This window comes from Panthera leo, chromosome B4, assembly GCF_018350215.1.
Source record: "Panthera leo isolate Ple1 chromosome B4, P.leo_Ple1_pat1.1, whole genome shotgun sequence".
NCBI classification, from domain to species: domain Eukaryota; kingdom Metazoa; phylum Chordata; class Mammalia; order Carnivora; family Felidae; genus Panthera; species Panthera leo.
Window position 1 is genome coordinate 137,783,105 of NC_056685.1, and position 23,678 is coordinate 137,806,782.

General features: G+C 49.5%; 1 protein-coding gene across 5 annotated transcripts in view; it reads left to right on the top strand.

Annotated features, from left to right (window-relative positions):
• Positions 1-23,678, top strand: part of PPARA (peroxisome proliferator activated receptor alpha) — a 66,786-nt gene that overhangs the window by 23,802 nt on the left and 19,306 nt on the right. For 2 of the 5 annotated variants that reach the window (XM_042948119.1, XM_042948120.1), the window contains exon 3: positions 18,981-19,216. In XM_042948119.1, coding sequence (XP_042804053.1) covers positions 19,009-19,216 — 208 coding nt within the window. In that variant the 5' untranslated portion in view covers positions 18,981-19,008. Of the gene's footprint in view, positions 1-11,069; positions 11,218-11,475; positions 11,875-14,901; positions 15,000-18,980; positions 19,217-23,678 lie in introns of those variants that run through there. The other 3 variants (XM_042948121.1, XM_042948122.1, XM_042948118.1) reach the window with 3 other exon arrangements.

Below are 23,678 nucleotides of genomic sequence, written 5' to 3' on the forward strand. Positions count from 1 at the left end.
TTTCAGCACCACTTTTACTTTATCTTACGTACTTCTACATTTTCCTTTTTCATTCCTTTTTTTGTATTTTTAAATTTCCTTTGTGACCTCCTCCTGATCTACAGGTTATTTAGAAGCATATTAATTAATTTTCAAATATTTAGGGATTTTCCTATTGTCTTTGTTACCAATTTCTGCTTTGATTCCATTGTGATTAGAATATCCACACTGTCAACTTTTGATTCTTTTAAATGTGTTGACGTTTATTTAACAGTCTAGGATATGATCTGTCTTGGTGAATGTTCCATAGGTGCTTAGAGAAAAAAAGCATATTCTGCTCTTGTTGGATGGAGTGTTCTATTTATGTCAGTTAGAGTCTACTGGTCACTTATGTTGTCCATATCTATAACCTTGCTGGCTTTCCAGTAATTCTATTTGTTGCCAAGAGGGTATTTTAAGGCTTGATTGTTTGGTACACACATATTTATTATTGTTATATCTTCCTAGTAGATGAATCCTTTTGTCGTTTTTTGATGGCCTTAGTACATTTTATTTTTTTATGTTACTTTATTTTTGAGAGAGAGCGACAGACAGAGCACGAGCAGGGGAGGGGCAGAGAGAGAGGGAGACACAGAATCCGAAGCAGGCTCCAGGCTCCGAGCTGTCAGCACAGACCCTGATGCAGGGCTTGAACCCACAAACCATGAGATCATCACCTGAGCTGAAGTCGGACACTTAATGTCCTGAGCCACCCAGGCACCCCAACCTTAGTACATTTTAAAATAATCTGCTCAATAGTCTATTAGTGTTCTGCCTTTCCTATTTATTTGACATTTGTTAATCTTAACGTTATGTCAGAAGTGACAATGTTGTATGTGAAAACTTGATAGTATTATGCTCTGTAAGATTCAAAGTGAATTTGGAACCATCTTAAGTATTCTTGATAAATATGGATTTTTTAGATAGATCTCAGTATTGAGCCCAAGCAGGAATTTGAGTCTATGTGAGGAGAAGATGTTCCGGAATCTTGGGAATATACACAGGAGCTCTATCAGGATCTCCGGTTTATCCAGGAGATGTGTCAGAATCACAGGTACTTCCCCAAGAAGGTGTAGACAGAGTCTCAGCTATAGACCCAAGGAGGTACTCGGAGTTCTGGGAATATAGTCAGGAATTTGTATCGGGATCTCAGGTTTATGATCAAGATATATCAGAATCTCCGGTATATACCCAAGGAGGCTTAGCAGGATTCTGAGGAGGGGGTGGATTTTGAAAGTATAGTCTAATCATTAATTTACTTAAAAAGTTAAAACAAGGTGAAAGGAGCATGTGAGTTATTTCTATTTATCAGAAGGGGACGTGAATTTTAAAAAATGGAGACACACTGGCTGTGGCCTTGTAACTCACTTACTCTATGTGTGTCAAAAGGATTGGCTCTGCTGTCCAAGGTGGAACAGCAGGGACTGATCTACCCTCCTGCCTGAGGCAGCCAAAAACCCAGACAGATCATACGAAGCAAGTTTTTCAAGACATTGGAATCAGGCCCTGAATGGCACTGATGTTGTAAGACGCAAACGGCCAAGGTGAGGGGTGTGACTTGAGAGCTGACAGGCTATGATGGGGGAGGAGGAGCACTCCCTTAGTTGAGAAGGTGCAGCTGAGGGTCCAGAGAGACCGAGATGTCTAGAGTCCCCAGGGCAAAGTGCCAGAGGAGAAGGCCGCACAGAAAGAGATCTCTACAGATGTGCTGAGGTGCCGATTGGTGTGTGCAGGGAACAGAAGTACTGGAGGCCAGGGAAGGAGCCATTCGAGAGGATGGGAGGGAACAGCTGGGGCCAGGAATAGTGCCTGATGCTCACATGGGGCCGGGAACAGGCCCGTTTCACCTGCCAGTCTGGAAAACCTCATACTTTGAACAGAATTGGATAGGGTACTCAGAAGGATCTCGCCTCAGTAGTGGGGAAAGGTTGTACTAGAATGCACACTGCTGTGGCCCTGCCCAACAAACTTCACAAATAAGATACAAAAGAATCAGGCTTTTTCCAAGTAGCGTGACTGCATCTTAGAATGTAGCTCAAGAATATTTACAGGAATGCGAAACTACCCAGCACGGAACAAAGCAAAGTCAAAATACCTGACATCTAATCAAAGATTACTAGACACGCAAAGTAGCAGGAGGGGAGGACCCATAATGAGGGGAAAAAGATCAACGATTCGAAACCTACCCAGAACTGACATAGATATTAGATTCACCAGACAAGCACATTAAAGTAGTTTTTATGACTGTATTTTAGGCACTCAAAAAGTTAAGTAGATACAACACAAGATATAAATTGAACTTCTACACTGAAAACTACAGTATGTGAGATTAAAAATACACCAGGTAGAGGAACCTTGGTGGCTCCATCCGTTAAGCATCCAAGTCTTGGTTTTGGCCCAGGCCATGGTCTCACAGTTCATGACTTCGAGCCCCGCGTTGGGCTCTGTGCTGGCAGTGCGGAGCCTGCTTGGGATTCTCTGTCTCTGTCTCTCTCTGTCTCTCTCTCTCTCTCTCTCTCTCTGCCCCTCCCTTGCTCACTCTGTTTCTCTCAAAATAAATCAATAAATGTTTAAAAATACACCAGGTAGATTTAATAGCAGAATCGATATTGCAAAAGAAAAGATTCATGAACTTGAAGACATAGCAATGAAAAATAAAATGACACACATAGAGGAAAAAAAGAGTTTTAAAACATGAAAACTGCATCAGTAACAGTGGAACAACAACAATGGCGAAACAGCTTACAATATGTATAACTGGAAAGGTGTGGGGAACAGAAAAAATATTTTAAAAAACAGTGGGGTCAATTCATTGGAATGATTTAACAATCCTAAAAGTTTATGCACCTAATAGCAGAGCTTTAAAATACATGAAGCAAAAACTGACAGAGCTGGAAGGAGAAATAGACAAGTGTGTGTTTTCAGTGCAGTTTTAGTCAGAGGCCCCTCATAGAACAAATACAGAGAATATCAGCAAAGATACAGAATATTTGAACATCACCAACTTGACCTAATTGACCCTTATGTATAGAACATTCCACCCAACAACAGCAGAATAGACACTGTTTTCAAATGCATGTAGAAGGTTTACCAAGATACGTCATACTCTGGGTCATAAAACAAGCTTCAATAAATTTAAGTCATACACGGTAGACTCTCTGACTATAGTGGAATTAAGTTAGAAATCAATAACATGAACGTGACTGAAAAGCCAACAAGTACTTGGAAACTAAATGACACACTTCCCAATAATCCCTGGGTTGATAAAGAAACTTTAAAAAGACATTAGAAAGTACTTTGGACTGAATGAAAATAAAAGCAACCTATGGGAATTTGTGGGATACTGCTGTGCACTTAAGTGGAAATTGATGGCAGCTAAACACCCATGTTAGAAAAGAAGAAAGGGCTCGAACAATGACTTTAAGAAACTGGGCAAAGAAAAGCAAATTAAATCCAGTGTGAGCAGGAATAAGGAAACAATAAAGATCGGAGTGGAAATCGATGAACAAAAAAACCAAAACACAATAGAGGAAATCAATGAAACGCAAAGCTGGTTCTTTGAGAAAATCAATAAAATCGATGAACCTCTAGCCTGGCTGATCCAGGAAAGGAAGAAAAGACACAGATGACCAATATCTGGAACAAGAGACGCAGCATCACTACAGAGTCTACAGGTATCAGAAGGATAACAAGAGACTATTATAAATGACTATATGCCAGTGCATTTGACAACTCAGATGAAAAGGACAAATTACTTCCAAAAACTGAACTCAAGAAGAAATGGATCACATCTATTAAATAGATACAACTTGTAGTTAAAAACCCTCCCCCCAAGAAACTCCAGGCTCAGGTGTCTTCACTGGTAGATTCTCCAAATATCTAAGGAATTAATAATACCAATTCTACACAAAAACCTTCCAGAAAATCAAAGGGGTGGGAGTACTTTGCAGTACTTTGCTCATTCTACGAGGCCTGCATTATCTGATACCAAAACTAGACAAAGGCATTACAAGTAAAGAAACCTAAAGCCTAATATCCCTTATAAACACAGATGCAAAAATTCCAACAAAATTTTAGGACCTTAGATTCAATAATATATAAAAAGAATATTATTTGATAGCTAAGTAGTTTCAGCCCAGGAATGCAAGGCTGGCTTAACAGTAAAAAAATATATATGTAATTCACCATTTTAACAGAATGAAAAAGAAAAGCTAATCATTACTAATAAAACAACTGATTTTTTACAAAGGTGCAAAGGCAATTCTGTTGAGAAATCTTATGTTGACACAATCTTTTCAACAAATTGTGCCAGCACCATTGGCTATCCGTGTGTCTCAAGTGAACTTTGGTCCATATCTCACGTCATATACAAAAATTAACTCAAAATAGATCATAGACCTAAATGTAATCTAAAACTCTAAAACTTCTAGAATAAATACAAGAGAAAATCTTTGTGACCTTAGGTTGGGCAAAGATTTTATAAATATGACACCAATAGCACAACCCATAAAAGATAAGTTGATAAATTGGACTTCGTCAGAATGAAACTTTTTGTTCTTCAAAAGACAGTTTTAGGAGAATGAAAACACTAAAAACAGACTGCGAAAAAAATCTTTATAGAGCATACACCTATAAAGGACTTGTACCCAGAATGCAGAAAAAACAAACGACTCTGAAGATTCACCTATAAGAAACTGAACAACCCAGTTTTTGAAATGGGCAAGAGATTTGAACAGGCACTTCACCAAAGAAGGTGTATGGATAGCAGTGTGAAAATGCTCCACATCATTAGTCATCAGGGCAGTGCACATTGAAGCTACAATCCCCATGCTAATGTTCATAGCTTTCCTGGTGCCATTGAACCTACAGTCACATGCTAACTTTCACAGCTTTCACGGTGGTGGTATGATAGCACAATGTACCTGTTAAAAGGGCTCAGATGAGAAAGACTGTCCATCCCAAGTGTCGGCCATGGTGTGGAGGGACTGGGGCTCTCGTACACAGCTGGAGGGACTGTGAAATGACACACACGCTTTAGAAAACAGGTTGGCGGTTTTTAAAAAGTTAAACACCTGCCATATGATCCAGCAATCCCATGACCAGGTATTTAGCCAATGAAAAGAAAGCATATGTCCATCTGGAGACCGTATGTGAGTTTTGATAGCTGCTTTATTTGCAGTAGCCAAGACTTGGAAACGGTTCAAATACCCATCAGTGGTAAAGGGATCATCAAACGGTGGCCAGCCATACATTGGAATGTTCCTTTGCAATAAAGAAAAATGAACCATCGGTATGCGTGGCAATGTGAATGAATCTCGAAATAATTATGCCGAGTGCAGGAAGCCGGACAAAATGTGTGTATACTATATGATTCTATTTATATGAAGCTCTAGAAAATGCAAACATGTAATATACAGGGACAGAACGCAGGTCGGTGGGGACGGGAGCGTGGAGGGCAAGAGGGAGAGATTACAAAAGGGCACCAGGAAACTTTGGGGGTGATGGATATGTTCATTACCTTGATTGTGATACTGGTTTCACAGGTGTATACCTATATCAAAACTTATTAAATTACATACTTTAGGTATGTACAGATTACTGTATGCCCGTTGTACTACACCCACTTAAAAATTTTTTTTTCACGTTTATTCATTTTTGAGCGATGGAGAGAGACAGAGCATGCGTGGGGGAGGACCAGAGAGAGAGAGGGAGACGCAGAACCCGAGGCAGGCTCCGGGCTCCGAGCTGTCCGCGCAGAGCCCGACACGGGGCTCGAACCCATGAACCGCGAGATCATGACCTGAGCTGAAGACAGATGCTGAACTGAGCCACCCAGGCAAATAAAGCCCCCTTAAAAGAAAAAAACACACGCACAACGGAACAGGCAACCAGCTCCTAGTCAGCACGGGCACTGAAGCTTTGATTCGGACGCTTCCTCTGAGCCTCGAGGGGTCCGTGTGAAGGTGCTCGCAGAAGTGACTCCATGTACTGGATGAGGGGACTGTTCTCACTAGCTATGCAGGCATTTGGCAGCATAAGAACTGGGGATGCCGGTAGTCCCTCCATTTCATTTTGCCTTTAGCGGAAACCTCCCGTCTTTATTGTAAAAACGACTTAGGGGCGCCTGGGTGGCTCAGTCATTTAAGCATCTGACTCTTGATCTCAGCTCAGGCCTCCATCTCCGGGTCATGAGTTCAAGCCCCACGCTGGGCGTGAAGCCTGCTTCAAAAAAATAAATACAATTTAAAAAATAAAAACAAATTAGAACAATGCTGGGTTTTTGTGGGGGTTTTTCCTCATCTCCCAACTTTACTAAGGACTCTGGCAAAGGACGCTATTCACACAGTGGAGCTTGTGCTCCGCACGGACGAACTGGGATTGACTACTTGCCGGTAATCAGAAACCGGATTATCAGATCCCTAAACTGCTCATAGTTGGGTTGAACGTTCGAGGGTGGTTCCATGGCCCTCAGGAGCAGAAACCCAAGGCTGCCTGTCTGGGCTCACACCCCAGCTCCGCTGGTTCTGTGACCCCCAGCGTGTCCTTGTCGCCTGTCTGTACTGCAGGGTCCTTATCAGTAAAGTCAGCGTATTAATAGTGCCCACCTCATGGGGGTGTTTTAAGATTGAAATGAGGCCACACGTTCCTCGGCAGGCGATGAGGATTCGGGAAGTGTTACTGCCATCCTCAGCAACGTCGGCATCTGATTGGTGGCGGTGTTGTGCCTGGAATCACGGCCAGCCATGACCAGGTCCTGGAGTTGACCCACGGAGGTCTGTAAAACCGTGACGACATGACGCATGCAAGAAACGTTTGCTGCCCCCACCACGAGTGAGCGGGCCAGGCAGAGGGAAACCCCGGGCCTCTGTGAAAACCCACGTTCCGCAAGAATTACCCCCAACACGAGACAAGTACCGAGCATCACGGAGGGAGAGAGTCTAGAGTCCCAGAGACACAGTCACCGCACGAAGAGAATAAGAGGGAACTTTTCTGCCCGCCCACCCGGTAGATGGCTTACCTGAATATTTAGTAAGGCGTCGGAAGTAATTTTCCTTCAGCGTTCTAAAGGTTTGGAGCCTTACTTCCGCCCCCAGCGCTCTCTTGAGGACCCCAGACGGACGCGTCTGGTGTGTGATCTTTTGCATGTGACTGTCTTCCCTCTTCCAAAAGCCTGTGGGATCCTTCTCTTTGTCCCCGGTGATGTGCCTTGTTGTGGGTCCGTATGTGCCCATTGTTGGGAACCCGGTGGACCCTTCCAGGGCCTTCATTTCTGAGACATGTTCCTGAGTCCATTGGCGGCGAATGTCCTCCGCTCTCGTGCCTCCCCTGGGCTCCTGCCTGCCTTTGTCCTTTGTCTCTCCCTCCCTGCCCCCCACTTCCTTCTGGGAGACCGAGGCCTCCCTCCTACAGCTCTTGACTAAGTCTGTGATGGTGGGCTTCTTTAATTCCCAAGGGAGCTTTCTGTTCTCTGAACATTCCTTTTTCTGGCACGTTCTTTGCTTTCGACGAGGGCGGTGGCTTCTCTTTCCGGGGCTGTGAGAAACGGTTCCCCTGGTTTCGTCGTTTTCTTCCTCCCGTATGCTGTTTCCTCCACGTCGACTTTTCTGGATGGGCCGGTGGGCTGGCTGCCGTGTTTCCCGTCAGAGGCCTTCCTCGGAGCAAGCCTGGTGCTTGGGGGTTGTCTGTGTGACCAAGCGAGGAACCAGAAAGCCGGCCGGGGTCCTGGGCCGAGGGTGGGGACGCTCGCGTCAGGCCGGGAGGGGGACGGGCCCCGCCGGGGCCTGCTGGTCTCTCCTGGCCTCCCCTGTCAGGCCCCTGCAGTGTGGGGAGGCCGTGCCCTGACACCCTGTGCCCCAGCCCTTCCCCCCACCGACTCTCCAGCCTCCAGGGCTCCCGTTGACATATTCTTTTACACCGTTTGTTTTTTTGTTTTCTGTTTTAATCTTTCTGCCGTGGTTTCAGCCGGGATTGGGACAAGAGTACACTTAATGAGATTAAGCCTTGTATTTTTTTAATGTTTATTTCTTTATTTTGAGGGGGGAGGGGGAGGAGAAGAGAGAAGGGGAGAGAGAGAGAGAGAGAGAGAGAGAGAGAGAGAGAGAGAGACTCCCAAGCAGGCTCCGCACTGTCAGGGTGGAGCCCAATGCAGGGCTCGATCCCATGAACCGTGAGCTCATGACCCGAGCCGAAATCAGGAGCCGGGCGCTCAACCGACTGAGCCACCCTGGTTCCCCCAGAATTTACTTTTAATACAAAGCTTGGGGCGCTTGGGTGGCCCAGTCAGTTGAGCGTCCGGCTCCTGATTTCGGCTCGGATCATGATCCAAGGGTCATGGGATCGAGCCCCATGTGGGGCTCCACGCTGAGAGCAGAGCCTGCTTGAGATTCTCCCTCTCCCTCTGCCCCTCTCCCCCGCTCATATGCTCTCTCTCCCTCCAAAGAATCTTTTAAAAAGGATTCTTAAAAAAATAAATTCTGGAAGGCCTGACTCCTGTTCGCTTTTTGAATATGGCCGTCAGATTTCTCCTCTGTGGCCCCTCAAAGTCTCCTCCCACAGTCCTCCTGGAGTCGTGTATTTCGGGGGTGGTTAGTGGTCAACGTGTTTTATCTTCCACCCCCCCTCCAATGGCTGAGAACTCCTCAGAGTATAAAGAGCAGTGTCCTCGTCAGCTGCGTCCCAACTGCCCATTTCAGGCCACACACAGATGCCGAGACGCACAACGGCCTCTCGGTGACGGAAGAAATACAGTTCTAACGTCGAATGTCAGTTCTCTAACTCAAACCGATGCAGAGAGGAAGCGTTTCCTTTTCCTCGTCTCCTTATGCGGAGGGAGGAAACCAGCGAAAGTCTGATGTTAGCTATCCCACATTCAGGCTTTTTTTCCCCCTCCTTTTGTCTAACCTGCCGTAGAGCAGAACACAGAATGAGAACGAGCAGGCATCCCTCCCTTGGTCAGGCAGAAAACCCTGAAGACGAACTTACTGATTTTGTTATGTTGCGTTAATGACGAAGCTGTAGATGTGGTTCTCACCCTGCAGAGAAGTGGACCCGTGTTGATAAAGTCATTCTTCTGAGTGTGGAAGGGCTGCCGACCGACCACGGGCGAGGGGGCGCTGGGCGCTCAGAGTGTTGCTGGAGAGGCTCTGCCCTCATCGAAAGCTTCTGGCATTTTCCATGCCGGGTAGTTCCCTTAGCCCAGAACCCTGCTCTGCTCTTCCGATGCTGCTTTTCCCTGGGCTTTGAAGAAATGGAGGCACGTCCAGAACTTGTCTGCGCCGGCCAAACTCGATACCGTGGCCTTAGTCTGAAACCTGGAGGGAAGTCCAAGGGGAACGGTTGAAAACGAGACCCACCTTGTCATCACCTTCCTGAGATCACCAAACCGGCGTTAACCCCTGGGATGTTGAGGTTGCCTGAAGTAACCCTCTTTCTCCTTGCTCTAGATCTTGAGCAAATTTGGACTTCCAGTGAGGCGTCCCCTCGAAGTGAAAGATAAAGGGACTTTTTTCTTTAGAACTGGTCTTGCGTGTCTGTCTGAGGTTGGCGGGACGGCCCCGAGCGCTCTGCTTCGGACTGGCGTCGGCTCAGTGCTTTCCAGGGTGTATTTTGAGCAGTGCACTTGAAGGCGGCCCGGTCTGGCCTCCGGGGACGCGATTGTTTGGGGAGGAGCCACGTGCCCATCGTTTCGCGAACGCTCAGAACAACCGGCCTGGCAGATGTAATTGACCCCGACTAGAGGTACCGAAACCCAGGCTCCAAGAAATGTGGTCATGTGGTCAGTCCTGAGGGTGGGACTCGCGTCCTCCCCGAGCTGCTGCTAAGGACAGAGGAGGTGAGCCCCGCTAGCTGCATTGTGACTTCCCCGGGGAGGGGAGGGGGCTTGAGGGGCCCAGCCCGGGTGTCCCTCAGAGACCTCGTACCTGCTCTACGACTGCCCTTGCCATCTTTCCGCCTCCTCCAGGGACACCTGCTGTCTTTACGTCCTGGATTTCCTGGACATCACCTCATCCTCCCGGTTACCTGCACCAGAGAGTAGGTTAAGCCTTGCGTCTGCCCCGCGTCCCTGCTGCCGTGAGCCCCCAGCGTTACAGTTCTTCCTGTCCTTCTGGCCCTCCCTCCCAGGGCCACGGGCTCATCTCCTGGGGACGGTCTCAACAGCCTCATAAGCCCTCTGGATGCTTCTCCTTTAAAGCTTTTTTTTTTTTTTTTTGTTAGTTCCTTTACTTATTTTGAGAGAGAGAGAGCGAACCAGTGGGGGAAAGGAGCAGACAGAGGGAGAGAGAACCTCAAGCAGGTTTCACACTCAGCGCAGGCCCGACGCGGGGCTCGATCCCACGGACCTTGAGATCATGAGCTGAGCTGAAGCCCGGTCGGATGCTTAACCGAAGGATGCTTAACCCCCCAGGCGCCCCTCATCCTCGCCTTTAAAACCAGGTCCCACCCACCTGCCAGGAAGTCCTAAGGCAAGTGTCGCCAGGCCCCCCTGCTGGCCAGCACCCTGCCCTGAGTCCTGTTGCCTCGAGGCTCAGGACCACACCCCTTCCACCATCACCACTGGCCTCTCCTGCTTCTGCCGCTCGTCTCCTGCCACTTCCCGTCGTGCTGCATCACAGATGGGCACAGATTTTGCCCCATCAGGGGGGAGGGTTCGTGTCCCCATCCCTCAGATCTGAGCTCGCCTTGTGGCTTGCCCTGGGCCACGCGGCCCGTGGCCTCGAAGTTGCCGCCCTCACCCTTGGGGCACCGCTGCGCTGAGAAAGGCCCACCCAGCAGCCGGCACCGACCTCCACCGGCCATCCATCCGCGCGTGGTGCCGCCACCAGATGGCCCGCCCGGCCCGCTGGCCCGCAGAACTGTGAGCACAGAAAACGCTTGCGTTTCAAGCCACGACGTGGCAGGGTTGTTAGCCAGGCAGTAACGCAGAGCCGACAGGTCTCAAAGTGGGCGGTACCGCCCGTCTCGGCTGTTTTTCAGTGATACTTTAGGTCACCGTGCACACGCTAGAGACGCCCCTTACCCTCTCCCTGTCATGCTTTCTCGCCACCCTTCAGGATTCGGCTTGGGCGTCCCCGCCTTCAGGGAGCCTTTCTGGACCCTCCAGATTCCCCACATTACAGCCTCGACCATCCTGTTCGTATCTCCCCACCTACCGGGCGAGGTACCTACTCTCTGGATTGCTGCGTTTCTCCTCTGGAAACGGTACCCATACTGCCTGCCCAGCCCCGGGTACTGGGAAAATTCAAACAATGCATGTGACTGTTACTGGGGCTCAACCCCTGTGTTACCGTCTCCTTCTCTACCCTGTTCCCGGCCCCGCACCCTCTGCCCTGGGGCCGCGGGTCCCTGCAGGGCTAAGATTGCCTCTTCCAGTGCCCTCTCCAGGGTTAAGCCAGTTTCTAGCTCAGGGATGCCCATGTGTTTCCTGAAGTTCATAAAACGTGGTCTTTCAACCCCAAGGTGACCATCGGGTTCACTCAGAAAATGAAGGCCCAGCCTTACAAAGTTTGCCGTCGCGTGTCTGATGTCATCCGGCCACAACCAGTCAGACCCTCCCCTGCTCCCGATGTCATCATTCCCTTTTGTGCCTGGCGTGGCCCTGGGTCCCCTGTTGCTTCTCTGCCGTCCGGCGGGTCAACGCTCCAGCGTCATCCTCGTTGCCAGGCTTCTGCGTGCGTCGGAGCAAAGCTTGTGCCTGGTAAAACGTGAACCTCGTCTCCATTGACTGTTGGTTCTTGCGACAAGCTTTTCAGCTCAGATTTCACTGCAACAGGCACACGGTGTGTCCAAAGTGACACACTGGCCTGACACACTGACACACACTGGCCTGTAACGATTGCAGTATCCCCACCGACAAAGGTAAGATGAGATTTAAAAATGAGAATTCCCGCTCCAGGAAAATGGGAAGGTTTGCTGGGTTTGAAGTGAAGAGAAATACTGCCATGTCGTGTGAACTTTGTGGAAACCTGGCAGGGGTTTTCTTGGAAGTGTTAGGGAACATTCTTCTTGCGCCTCGAAAGATAGACGTTAGGGGTTCACTGCTACTCTGCCACATTGGGCTCCTCACGCATTTTCATGGGCCAAATTCTTGCGATTACAAAATGCCGATGCCTCAGGCGTCGCCGGGGAAGATCTTAGATGTTCCCAGATAAAGCTGTGCACTGTGCAAACCAGTCATAATTATCCCATTTTTGGTCGCGTTCATTGAAATAGGCCAGCCCCTGCCTTCTTAACCACTGCTACACCCTGGTGCTCTCCTCCTCCGTTTCAGACGTATTTCCCGAGGCATTTTCTTTACTGACTTTGGGAGCTCACTCGCTGATCATTATGCAGACGGCAATGATTGCTCAATTTCCCTGAACTTCTGGTGCCAGGTGAAGGTCCCAGAGGCTTTTTAGCATTTCTTTGTTTATTTTGAAATGTGATTTGAAGTCCTAGCCCAACAAATTGAGCTACGAGGCTCTAAATATTAAATATCTAAAAGGCGTACAGAAAAGTGTAAAGAATCTGACAAGGTAGTGAATTACAGTGGGTGGAAAATGGGAAAATTATCTGATGGCTCTCTTGTCTGCCGTGCAAATGGTACTCCTTTGACAAAAATTCCACCCTTAACCTTTCTACCATTCTGAAGTCTTATCAGACCTAATTTAGCAAAAGGAAATGTAAATAGGTTCCTATAAGGTGACATCGGTAAGCACATGAAGTGATAATTCGAGGGGGGTTTTACAGTATAACAAACTCAGGAGGATTACAGAAAGATGAGTCGTAGCAAAGTAAAAGTCCAATGTTTGTAACTATTTATTTGGGCCCTTTTTGTGTCGAATACAAGTTCCGAGTGGGGAAAATTCATCTGTTCTTTGTCTCGAGTATCTAATCCCCTCGCATATAAAAATGTTTTGAATTCTAACCATTTTATATTCATATTTCAACTCTGACAGCCAAACGAGAAAAATCAGGGATGAACAACTTTATCCCGTTTGGGGGATTTTTGTAAGTGATTTACACACACATCAACTTTAATAACATTTTTACTTTTTCTGTAACTTCATTCTTCATATAAGTTTACAATGCAGGTGCGTTCATCTTTGTGCGCAAAGGTTTAATAAATTAGCTTTCATATACGTAATCTAAGACTCTGAATACAAAAAAGTGAGTCACAGTTAAATTAGTATATCCAGCCTTGTAAGTTTGGAAGTAAATTTTATGGTTGCAAAAATTAATGGTAGCAAAGAAGATCTAGGAAAATGCAAGTTTGTTTTTTCAGTGTTATTTCAGCCTTAACTATAGAGACAGCAAAATCTTTTAAAGTACTTATTTTGGGGCGGCGGGGGGAAGGGCAGCTAGCCTTTGTACAAAAATAACTTTCTAAACTTGAACCGTAAGATAATGAATGCTTAAAAATAAAAAGTAGACGTAAACAAATAGCTTTTAATTGTCAGATATATCAGATGGAGACGAACTGTGTTTTTTTTGTATTTAAATGGAATGCCATCACGTTGTTACAGTCGCATTCCCGAAAATAAACATGTAGCTGATCTTGAAAAAATTAAAATTAAAAATTAAAAATGTGTTGACAGTTGGGGCAATATCGAGCTATTATTTAATACTTAATTTCAGAAAATATTTACGAAGGGCCTCGAAGGTCCAAGAAACTCCATTACTAACGTAGCGGCACAGAGAAAGGTCGTACACAGTCACAGCCCCAGGAGCCAACGAGGAGCTGATCCCTCCTGGGTCTTTGATTTCCAGTCATTTGACGAAACGAAACTTCTTCACTGTCTCTTCGAAGCGCCTGATTTATGCCAGCACAGAATATCTCCCACATTCTCTGTCGCTTCTAAGGTGGAGAGTCAGACTGATCACCTGTCTGTTCATGTCTTTACCCCACATTCTGCGCCCGGGTCTCTCCTCCTGGGGAAGTTGCTGACAGGCCGCAGCTCAGCTCCCTACATCCCTGTGTGATGCACACTCTTTCCTGCCGATCTGGGACTTTGTTTTTTACTGTGAGGCTGAGATTTCTTTTTCCTTTTGTATGCTTTTTCTTTTTTTTAAATGTTTATTTTTCAGAGAGAGAGAGAGAGAGAGACACACGCACACACACACACACACACACACACACACGGAGGGAGAACGAGAGAGAAGGAGAGTGCTTGTGAGCAGGGGAGGGGCAGAGAGAAAGAAAGACAGGATCCGAAGCAGTCTCTGTGCTGACAGCAGAGAACTGGGTACGGGGCTCGAACTCACGAACCATGAGATCATAACCTGAGCCAAAGTCAGACCCTTAACTGACCGAGCCACCCCGGTGCCCCAAGTTTTTGTTTTTGTTTTTGTTTTTTTAAGTTTATTTATTTTGAGAGAGAGAAAGCATGAACAGGGGAGGGGCAGAGAGAGAGAGGGAAAGAAAATCCCAGGCGGGCTCTGCACTGTCAGCACAGAGCCCCACGCGGGGCTCGAACTCCCAAACGATGAGATCACGACGTGGGCCGAAACCAAGAGTCAGACGCTCAACCGCCTGAGCCACGCAGGTGCCCCTGTGCTTTGTTTTTAAGCCCCTGTGATGATGATACTTCACCGTGCAAATTCCTGATCAGTGTCCCAACACAGAATGACTCTGACGTCTGTTCTAGATTCCCTTGCGTCGTGTTGTCTTTGGACACAGCGGCTCTGCCATCTTGCCATCTGGGTGACGGCCGGCCACACGTGCTGACGCAGAACGGGCCGCGTCCTCGCGGGCTGTCGCCCAGTTCCTGGGGGTGTCACTGCGCCTGCAGTGCCAGGCTTGGCTGAGCGTCAGAAATACAAACCCCGCACCTCCTGCTGGGTCGTGCGAGAAGCGTGGATACAAAGTTAGCAAAATCCATTCTCTACCCTCAAGGCACACGTCAGACGTTCTCACGCCCCATGGAATTAGGGCCCCATCAGAAGCGAGCCGCGGGGCTGCCGGGAACCAGAGTTGCCTGGGCTGGACCCTCCTCGGCTTCAGAGTAAGAGCTCATCATGCCATTTGTGACTCATTTTAGCCTCGTCTTTAAAAAAAAAAAAAAAAACAACATGCCGTGCGAGAGCTGTTGATGTGCCGAATGCTTACAGGTTATCAGTTAATGTGACAGTCCTTCCAGTGTTTCAGCGGCCCTCGGCACAAAACGCTCATCGTATCTGCTTCCCTTTCTGTCCCCCTTCCTTGCATCTTCCCTCCCTCCCTCCCTCCCTCCCTCCCTTCCATCCTCCCTCCCTCCCTCCCTCCCTTCCTTCTTTTCATTCTTATTTCTTTTAATGTTCTGTCACTTTTGTATACTCTGCCCAAAGGAATACTCCAATTGGTAAATGCGCTCCTGAGACCGGAAAGTAGAATTTTAGCCGTTCGCGTTGGCGTTTCCGATATACAAGGCGCAGCTCTAACATTTAAATGGGACGGCAAAGAACAGATGCCTTTAGAGCCCCGCAGGCCCCGGGGACAGGGAAGGAGGGCCAGGACGGCCGGGCACATGCATCTTGGTGGGAGCCGGGCTTGGAGCCCCGCTGCCCTGTCCTGGGCGCTCGGCCTCCGCGGAAGCCTCTCTGCGCTAGGAAACCCAAGCCCCACTGGAGTTGTGCTGGCGCTCTCTGATTTTTCTCCAGTCGTTTCTGCCTTGCCTCATCGGCCACACTGGGAGCTGCGGAGAAAACGGATCGTTTGTTGCGCCCGCCTGCCCCTCCTAAAGCACTTAGGGCAGAGGATACTGTAACTGGCACCTGGTTTGCTCTCCGAGGAACTGGGCAGTGGCTGTGCTATGTGGGCTTTAGAGCCAGACTTCCCGTGATATTTCTGCTTCTTGAGCAGAAGCCACAGTGATGGGGGCCGGGGGCGGCGGGGAGGCCCTGGAGCCCGGAGCCGCCAGGCAGGTGGGCCGCGCTCTCTACCTGGGGACGCCTTCAGAGGAGCCGAGCCTCATCTGCTCGAGCCGGAAGCCAGAAAGGGCCGGCGGTGATTTGTGCAAACGCCAGTCCCCTGGCCAGAGTTCAGGACGGTATTGCCTCACTCGCTGGAGGGATTTTATCTCGTTAGCTCTTCATTAGCAGTGAGACGGACGTTTCCCTAAATAAATCTCAGGTATGCTTTAAAAGCAACTGAAAAGTAAAATGGTAAGGTCCCACAGTATTCAAACTCCCCGAGTATAATGACAAGGAAACTAACACGATCTTACAGTTCGCGATCGATTCTGCCAGTTTCGACGCTCCTGCCAGGAAAGACAGAATACTTGCAGGGAAAGGGAAAAAAAAAAAAAAAAAAAAAAAAAGGCTGCTGTCCACCTGCATTGTCCCCTGTAGCACCGGGAATATGAAGGGGTCGAGGAGGGGGGTGCTCACAGCCCCACTGACATCGCAGCCTCTGCTCAGCCCATACTTACTAGGCTGGACTTCATGGTTAAACCTTGAAGTCAGGGACTGTAGTTTTTCATGGTGAAGAACATTGTAAGTAACGCTCACCCCGCCGTCTTGCTTGCCATTTGAAGAAATCTTCCTTCAGATATAATGCGGAACGAAATACGGTAGAAAAACCGCACAGACTCACAGCCCCATCTACACTCCTAGATTACAGAGAAGGAAAGTCCCTTCCTTTTAAAGCTCGTGAAAGGCTAACGATTCTCTCTGATTTTTCCCGTGTGTGACGGTCACCATCATGGTTGCTTGTCAGAACTCTAAGGGTGAGATGTGACTTTCACAAAAATGTGCGAATTGCACCCTTTTTTCATTTCTAAAGGAAGTCAAGACACCCCCTCACTCTTGCATTTACAGCTACTGTTTCCTTTATGCAGGGCTGAAACGTGTTTCACGGGAGTAAGTACCGTGGGTTGTGGGTTCGCTGGGGAATGGCACCCTCACCTCGGCAGAGAGCCCCGGCCGTTGCTGGCATGCACCTGCTCGGGTCCCCTCCGTGCCGGGAGCCGTGGGCTTCACTGTGGCCACTTCAGCTGGGAAAGCGGTTCCAGAAGCCAAGTGTCGCCTGGTCCGTCTCATTGAGGACGCATGACCGCCAGGCCCGGGGGGTGGTCGTGGGGCGGGATCTCAGGGGGACGGAGGTGGGGAGGGCAGTTCGGGCAGGTGGACTCGGACGAAGGTGCAGAAATGAAGCGGCGCGGGGAAGGCGTGGACCAGGTGGCGGCCCGGTGCCGCGGGTCACAGTGGGGACAGGGAGAGGGCGAGGAGGCGAGATCAGGAAGGGGACGCATCATGAGATCGCGAGTGCTGTGTCGAGGAGGGGGACTTCAGTCCGGAGGTCACAGGAAGTGGCTTCGGGCGTTTGAGCAGGAGTGTGAAACCAACCCACGTGGGACGTGGCACTGCTTTGACTCTGTGGCCGTGATCGTTTGCCAGGGAGGCCGAACGAGGCATCACAGACTGGGTGGCTTAAGGAGGCGTTTCTTTCTCACCGTGCTGGAGCCTGGAAGTCCGAGAACAGGGTGTTGGCGGCTCTGGCTTCTCCGGAGGCCTCTCCCCTGGGCTTGTAGGCGGCTGCCTTCCCTCTGCGCACGGACGCCCCGGGTGTCTCGTGTGTGTCCAAGTGTCCTCTTCTTAGAAGGACGCCAATCGGACTGGATTCGGGCCCCCTTTAAAGACCTCCTTTTGACATAAACACCTCTTTAAGACCCTGTGTCCAAATATAGCCACGTCCTGAGGTCCCGGGGGTTAGGATTCCAACATATGAATTCTGGTGGGGGTACAGTTCAGCTCATAACAGGACCCACCCACCTGGAGCGTGTTCTGTTGGTTTTTTACCAGCTGAAACAGTCTGGCTTTGTCAGGGACGCACCTGTTTGGGTTTTTTTAGTTCTACGATGTATCCGTAAGTGCACAATCATTTTTTAGGAAAACCTGCATGAATTAGCCCGTGGGTACCAGGAGGACATGCTGACGGCGTGTCCTCCCCCACCCCGCTCGCCCTGCACCCCGCGGCTGAGCCACCTCGACCTGCTCACTCCTGGAAGGCTTCCATCGTGGGGCTTTTGCACTTGCCATTTGTTTGCTGGAACATTCTTCCCCGAGACCTCCACACACCTCCCCCTCTCAGACCCCGTTATCCCCAAATCTGCAAGGCAGCGTCCCGTGTAAGGCAGCATCCGTTCCCCATCCGGTGAGCCGTCGGACCAGGATCGGACAGTCCACCTGTGTTACTTGTTTATTTGTTAACTGTCGGTGCCCCCACCAAACGCGGTGTTCAGGAAAGCGGGGATTCTGTCCACTGCTCTTGCTGTCCAGCTCGGATATAGTAGATTGTGCTGAGCACAGCGTGTAGACTCAGTAGCAGGTGAGTGATTCTACCAGGATCGGCTTTGTGTCCTTACACAGTTTGTGTTTAAAGATTTTCATTTCCTTAGCGTGCTTTTCTAAAGGCATGCTGAGAAAAGGTGGTTAGCAACGTTCCTCCTCAGGTTATAAGTTCAGGTATGACGCTTTCATCGGAGGAAAACCAGTGTTCTTCTTTTTTTTTTTTTTTTAATTTTTTTTTTTTTTAACGTTTATTTATTTTTGAGACAGAGAGAGACAGAGCATGAATGGGGGAGGGTCAGAGAGAGAGGGAGACACAGAATCGGAAGCAGGCTCCAGGCTCTGAGCTGTCAGCACAGAGCCCGACGCGGGGCTCGAACTCACGGACCGTGAGATCATGACCTGAGCCGAAGTCGGACGCTTAACCGACTGAGCCACCCAGGTGCCCCTAAAGTTTTTTTTAACATTTATTTATTTCTGAGACAGGGAGAGACAGAGCATGAATGGGGGAGGGTCAGAGAGAGAGGGAGACACAGAATCGGAAGCAGGCTCCAGGCTCTGAGCTGTCAGCACAGAGCCCGACGCGGGGCTCGAACTCACGGACCGTGAGATCATGACCTGAGCCGAAGTCGGACGCTTAACCGACCGAGCCACCCAGGCGCCCCAAACCAGTGTTCTTCTATATCCACGGTTCACGAGTTACTTCTCTGTCTTCCCAGGTTGCGTTTCCGGAACCATCTAAGCAAGATGGTGGACACAGAAAGCCCGATTTGCCCCCTCTCCCCCCTCGAGGCTGATGATCTGGAAAGCCCATTATCTGAAGAATTCCTACAAGAAATGGGAAACATCCAAGAGATTTCTCAATCCATTGGGGAGGACAGTTCCGGAAGCTTTAGCTTTACAGAGTACCAGTATTTAGGAAGTGGCCCAGGATCAGACGGATCTGTTATTACAGGTGAGTGTGCTGTAGCCTTAAAAGCTTTATTTAGAAAACGTTTTGGTTTCGGGTTTTGGTTCTGGTTTTGGTTTTTTTGTGTTTTTTCTTGTTTTCTTTTTTCCTGCCGAGGAAATTGTTCTCTCTAGCTGGAAAAGAGGTCACATCTCTGTGCAGCAAACCCTTTAGACATGATAAAGCATAGCCCATTCCCCTGGGCCTGCTGTGCCGTGTGTCTCACGGTACGCTTCTTTTAAAAGCCATACGTGCGTCAAATAATACTTGAAACTCAGTTAAGGCAGTCAGCCACATTTCTAAAAAAATTCTGACTTCTTATTTCTTTAAAGCAGAGGCTCCTATTCTAATAAAAATGATGGTTTTTTAAAATCTGGAGATGTATACGAGCCATCTCCCTAAATTCTACATTGCATTACGAACTGCATCGAGTGCCAGCAAGGCAGAAACAAAGAAATAAAACACGGGGCCACTCGGGTAACCTCTGGGATCACTGGGAAGGAAGAAGACATAAAACGGTTCATCCTTCCAGACAGCACTTAAGCGAGCCCGGGGTAACGTGGCGTAAACCGTGCCCTCGATTCGAAAAGGCTCCATCTGGGGTGCACCTGACTCCACACGCTTCCTGGCAGAAGTGGGTCTCCGGTCGGGACTGACCAGGCTGGACCGGGGTCGGCCCAGCTAGTGGTTGGCAACAGGGGTACGTGTGGTTGTCGGCTCTGAGCGTGGGATACCGGGGCCCTCCGGGGAACCGAGGGAGAATGTTCTCCACGGCAACGTCCACGAAAGGTCTCTGCGTCCTTTCCCCTCCGTGGCCCCCTATATGAGTCCTGAACCTGGAGCACGTTTCTCCCTACTGCCTTCTCACTCATTCCTGCTCCGGGAAGATGGTTTTCGTGACGATTGCACTGACTTTAGTGACGGTGGGAAGGGAGGGTTCATGCTGTGCTGAACAGCGTGCGCTGATAAAACCTGTACAGAGAGAGTCGTGCAAAGCGGATGCACTCTCAACCCAGCAGGCCCACCGGGGACAGACATTGTTCAAAGGGAGATGTGAATGGGGCGCCCGGGTGGCTCAGTCGGTTAAGCGCCCGACTGAAGGTCATGATCTCACGGTCTGTGGGTCCGCCCTCCGTGTCGGACTCTGTGCTGACAGCTCAGAGCCCGGCACCTGCTTCGGATTCTGTGTCTCCGTCTCTCTCTGCCCCTCCCCCGCTCGCACTCTGTCTTTGTCTCTCTCTCTCTCTCTCTCTCTGTCTCTCTCTCTCTCAAAAAAAATAAACATTAAAAAAAATTAAAAAGAAATAAATAGAAGGAGACGTGAATGGGGGTGTGCCCGGCAACCATGGTTCATGGTACGTGCAGTGCGACGGTGCATGTGATGGGGACGAACAGGAAACAAGGAAAGCAGAGAAATCGTGCGCGTTCCCTGCAGCGGAACGCTCTATGGTAACTTCAAGGAATGAATTCGCTCCGCTTGTGTCAACATGAACCCATGTAAAAAGTGGCACTGAGTGAAAATATGCTGAAGGATATCGTCAGCAGGATTCAATTCCCGTAAAACCTCCAGCACCAGAGAGTGCCGCGTGGGGTAGGTGGGTTCGGACGCGCACCTCGGAAAGCTGGCTCCAGCTTTACTGTGTCGATCACCCACCGAGAGAAGAGAGGGGGGTGGGGGCGGAGGGAAGGGTCTCCGGCCGAGAAAGAGACGGGGGGAGCTCCGTGGGGAATTCAGCCCTTGCAGGTGGTACTTTCAACAGAGACGTGAAGCCGTGTGAGAAAGCGTCACAGTTTGGAAATCTGGGCGGTGGGTGTTATACTCTATATTTTCCTATATGTTTGAAGTACTTTAAAGGAAAATAAAAGCAGCGGGAAGGAGCATTCCTGGCAGGAGGCAAAAAAGGCAGCTGGTGCAGAGGCTCGCGTAATCCTTGCGAAAACCCCGGATGGTTGCCGCTTCCCAAGTGGAAACGAACCCGCGGGAATTAGGTAATGTGGCCCGGTCACACAGCTGGAAAGAGGCCGCGCCAAGACTTGACCCCGTGCTCCCCGGCTGGCTCCACAGCCACGTTGTTTGTACGGACACCCCTTTTGACGCCCTGCTCTCGACCTCGTAACTCAGGGATTGTGCGATCCGTGCGACACCCTGTGAAGATGATGCGTTAAAGGACTCTGCGGCCTTCGTGGCCGAGCAGCCTCTGTAGTGACCCCAACAGACCTTTATAAACGGTTCAAGTCTTGGCTGCTTTTCCCATGACGTGTTCCAGAGAGAGTGTCCCGGGTGATGGCCGCTTCCAGAAACAGTGAGGGAGGGAGCAAGGAAGAGCCTCTGTGTTGTAGGCCCGCCTTGCCGAGTCTTGTGGCCAACCCGTGCCGGGGTCAGGGACGGTGACAGCCCAGCTACCCAGCACCGGTTGGCCACCGCATGGGCCTTATCTCCCTGAATCCCAAGAGCCGTGTTTGAGTTCGTCGTTATGTTTATTTAAGGGAAGAGGAAAGGAGGCAGACCCCGGGACTTTGGGACGTGCTGGAGGTTACAAGCCCAGAGTAGGAGAAAACCTGGGCTCAACACCCAGCTCTCCACCCCTCAAAATGGGTCCTTTCTTCTCCACATCATAGACACGCCACACGCCGGGGTGTTTTTGTGCACTATTTGTGGTTACGTTGACTGTCAGAAATCGGTTTTCTTCCGGATTCGAGATTTCTCTGTGTCAATTTGTCTCTTTCCTTAAAGGAAGTGGTTTCTTCCCCCTTCTTTGGAAAACATACAGTCCCTCTTATAACGAAAGGATTCGAGGATACGCCTTCCTTCAGGTCAGACACAGTCTCGAGGTCCTTCTGAAATAAGGAACTTGCGTGAGCGGGGCGGACGTGTCATGGTAAAGCCCCTGGAAAGTTCTGTTCTAGCCGTGGACACGAAGAGCGTTCAGACACCCTCCCGCTTTCTCCGGGAAGGCAGAGGCCACACAGCGGCCGCTCGGCCTGGGCTTTCTCTTCCCAAGTCCTCACCCTCCAACAGAAGGAATGTGAAGTCACATTCTTCCAGTTTAGGTCAAGGTAGCTTTTCTAAAACTAACGTCTTTCGGGTCGTTGTCAGGAGCTACACGCCGTCTGAAAGCTGGGACACGGGTAAGACCTGGAAACGTCACGCCAACTAGCCTCGTGGTCCATACGCTTCGTGGGAAGCCACGTTTGACCCAGCTCCACGGGCTGCCACGCACGTCCCGTCTAAAGAAAGTAAAGGGCAAGGGTTTGGGGGGAGAGAGTTCCACGCTGGCCTCCGACCAATTCCAAGGAACTTCGTGACCAAAACAGGAGGGGGACCTTAGCAAAAGTGAGCACACCGAGGTGTGCTGGGCACACGCCCCTGCCTCTGCACCACCAGCCTTCCCCGCGGTGGGCGTGTGGTCCGCCACTCGTAGCCCCTCCGGCCCCTGACTGGTGATCCTTTCGGTCATTTGGAATCACCTCATACTTCTTACTGGTTTCCCCGTGCTCGTGTCACTGGCTACTTTGAGGGATAAGATTATCCCTTATTTATAAATTAGATTTTCCATCTCTTGGGTGATGGTGCGAAATTACGTGAACCGCTCCCGTGGAAGGGCCATCTATAAAGTGTATTCGCTTCACGTGTTACACCCAGGAGACCAGACGGGCGAGGCGGCTGGTGCAGCCTGATCTATCTTTCTCGCCTCGATTTTTCTTAGCGACTTGACTGGCATTCCATAAACTGCACATATTTAAAGTGTACCACTTGATGTGTATATGTACACACACACGTTTAAAAAGTTTTTTTAATGTTTTATTTTTGAGAGAGAGAGACAGAGCCCGAGCAGGGGAGGGGCAGAGAGAGAGGGAGACACGGAATCCCAAGCATCTCCGGGCTCCTAGCTGTCAGCACAGAGCCCGACGCGGGGCTCGAGCTCATGAACCGCGAGATAATGACCCGAGCCAAAGTCGGATGCTCAACTGACTGAGCCACCCAGGCGCCCCCCCCACACACACATTTTAAGTGTGAAACCGTCACCACAATCAAAATAGTGACCCAATCCATCAACCCCAAATTTACTTGTGCCCTTTTATAAACCCTGTTCTCCACCCTGGGTTTCCTTCCCCTCCCCTGAGCAACCCCCGGTCTGCCTGTCATTATATACCTGTTTGTGTCTCCTAGAATTTTATATAAAAAGAATAATACAGGGACACCTGAGTGGCTCAGTCAGTGAAGCATCCGCCTCGTGATTTCAGCTCAGGTCACGATCTCACAGTTGGTGGCATCGAGCCCCATGTCGGGGCTGTGCTGACAGCATGGGGCCTGCTTGGGATTCTCTCTCTTTCTCTCTCTGCCCCTCCTCTGCTCTCTCTGTCTCTCTCTCAAAATAAATAAATAAACTGAAAAAAAAAAAAAACAGGAAGAATACAGTATGTTCTCTTTTCAGTCTGACTTCTTTCGCTCAGCAGAATTATCTGG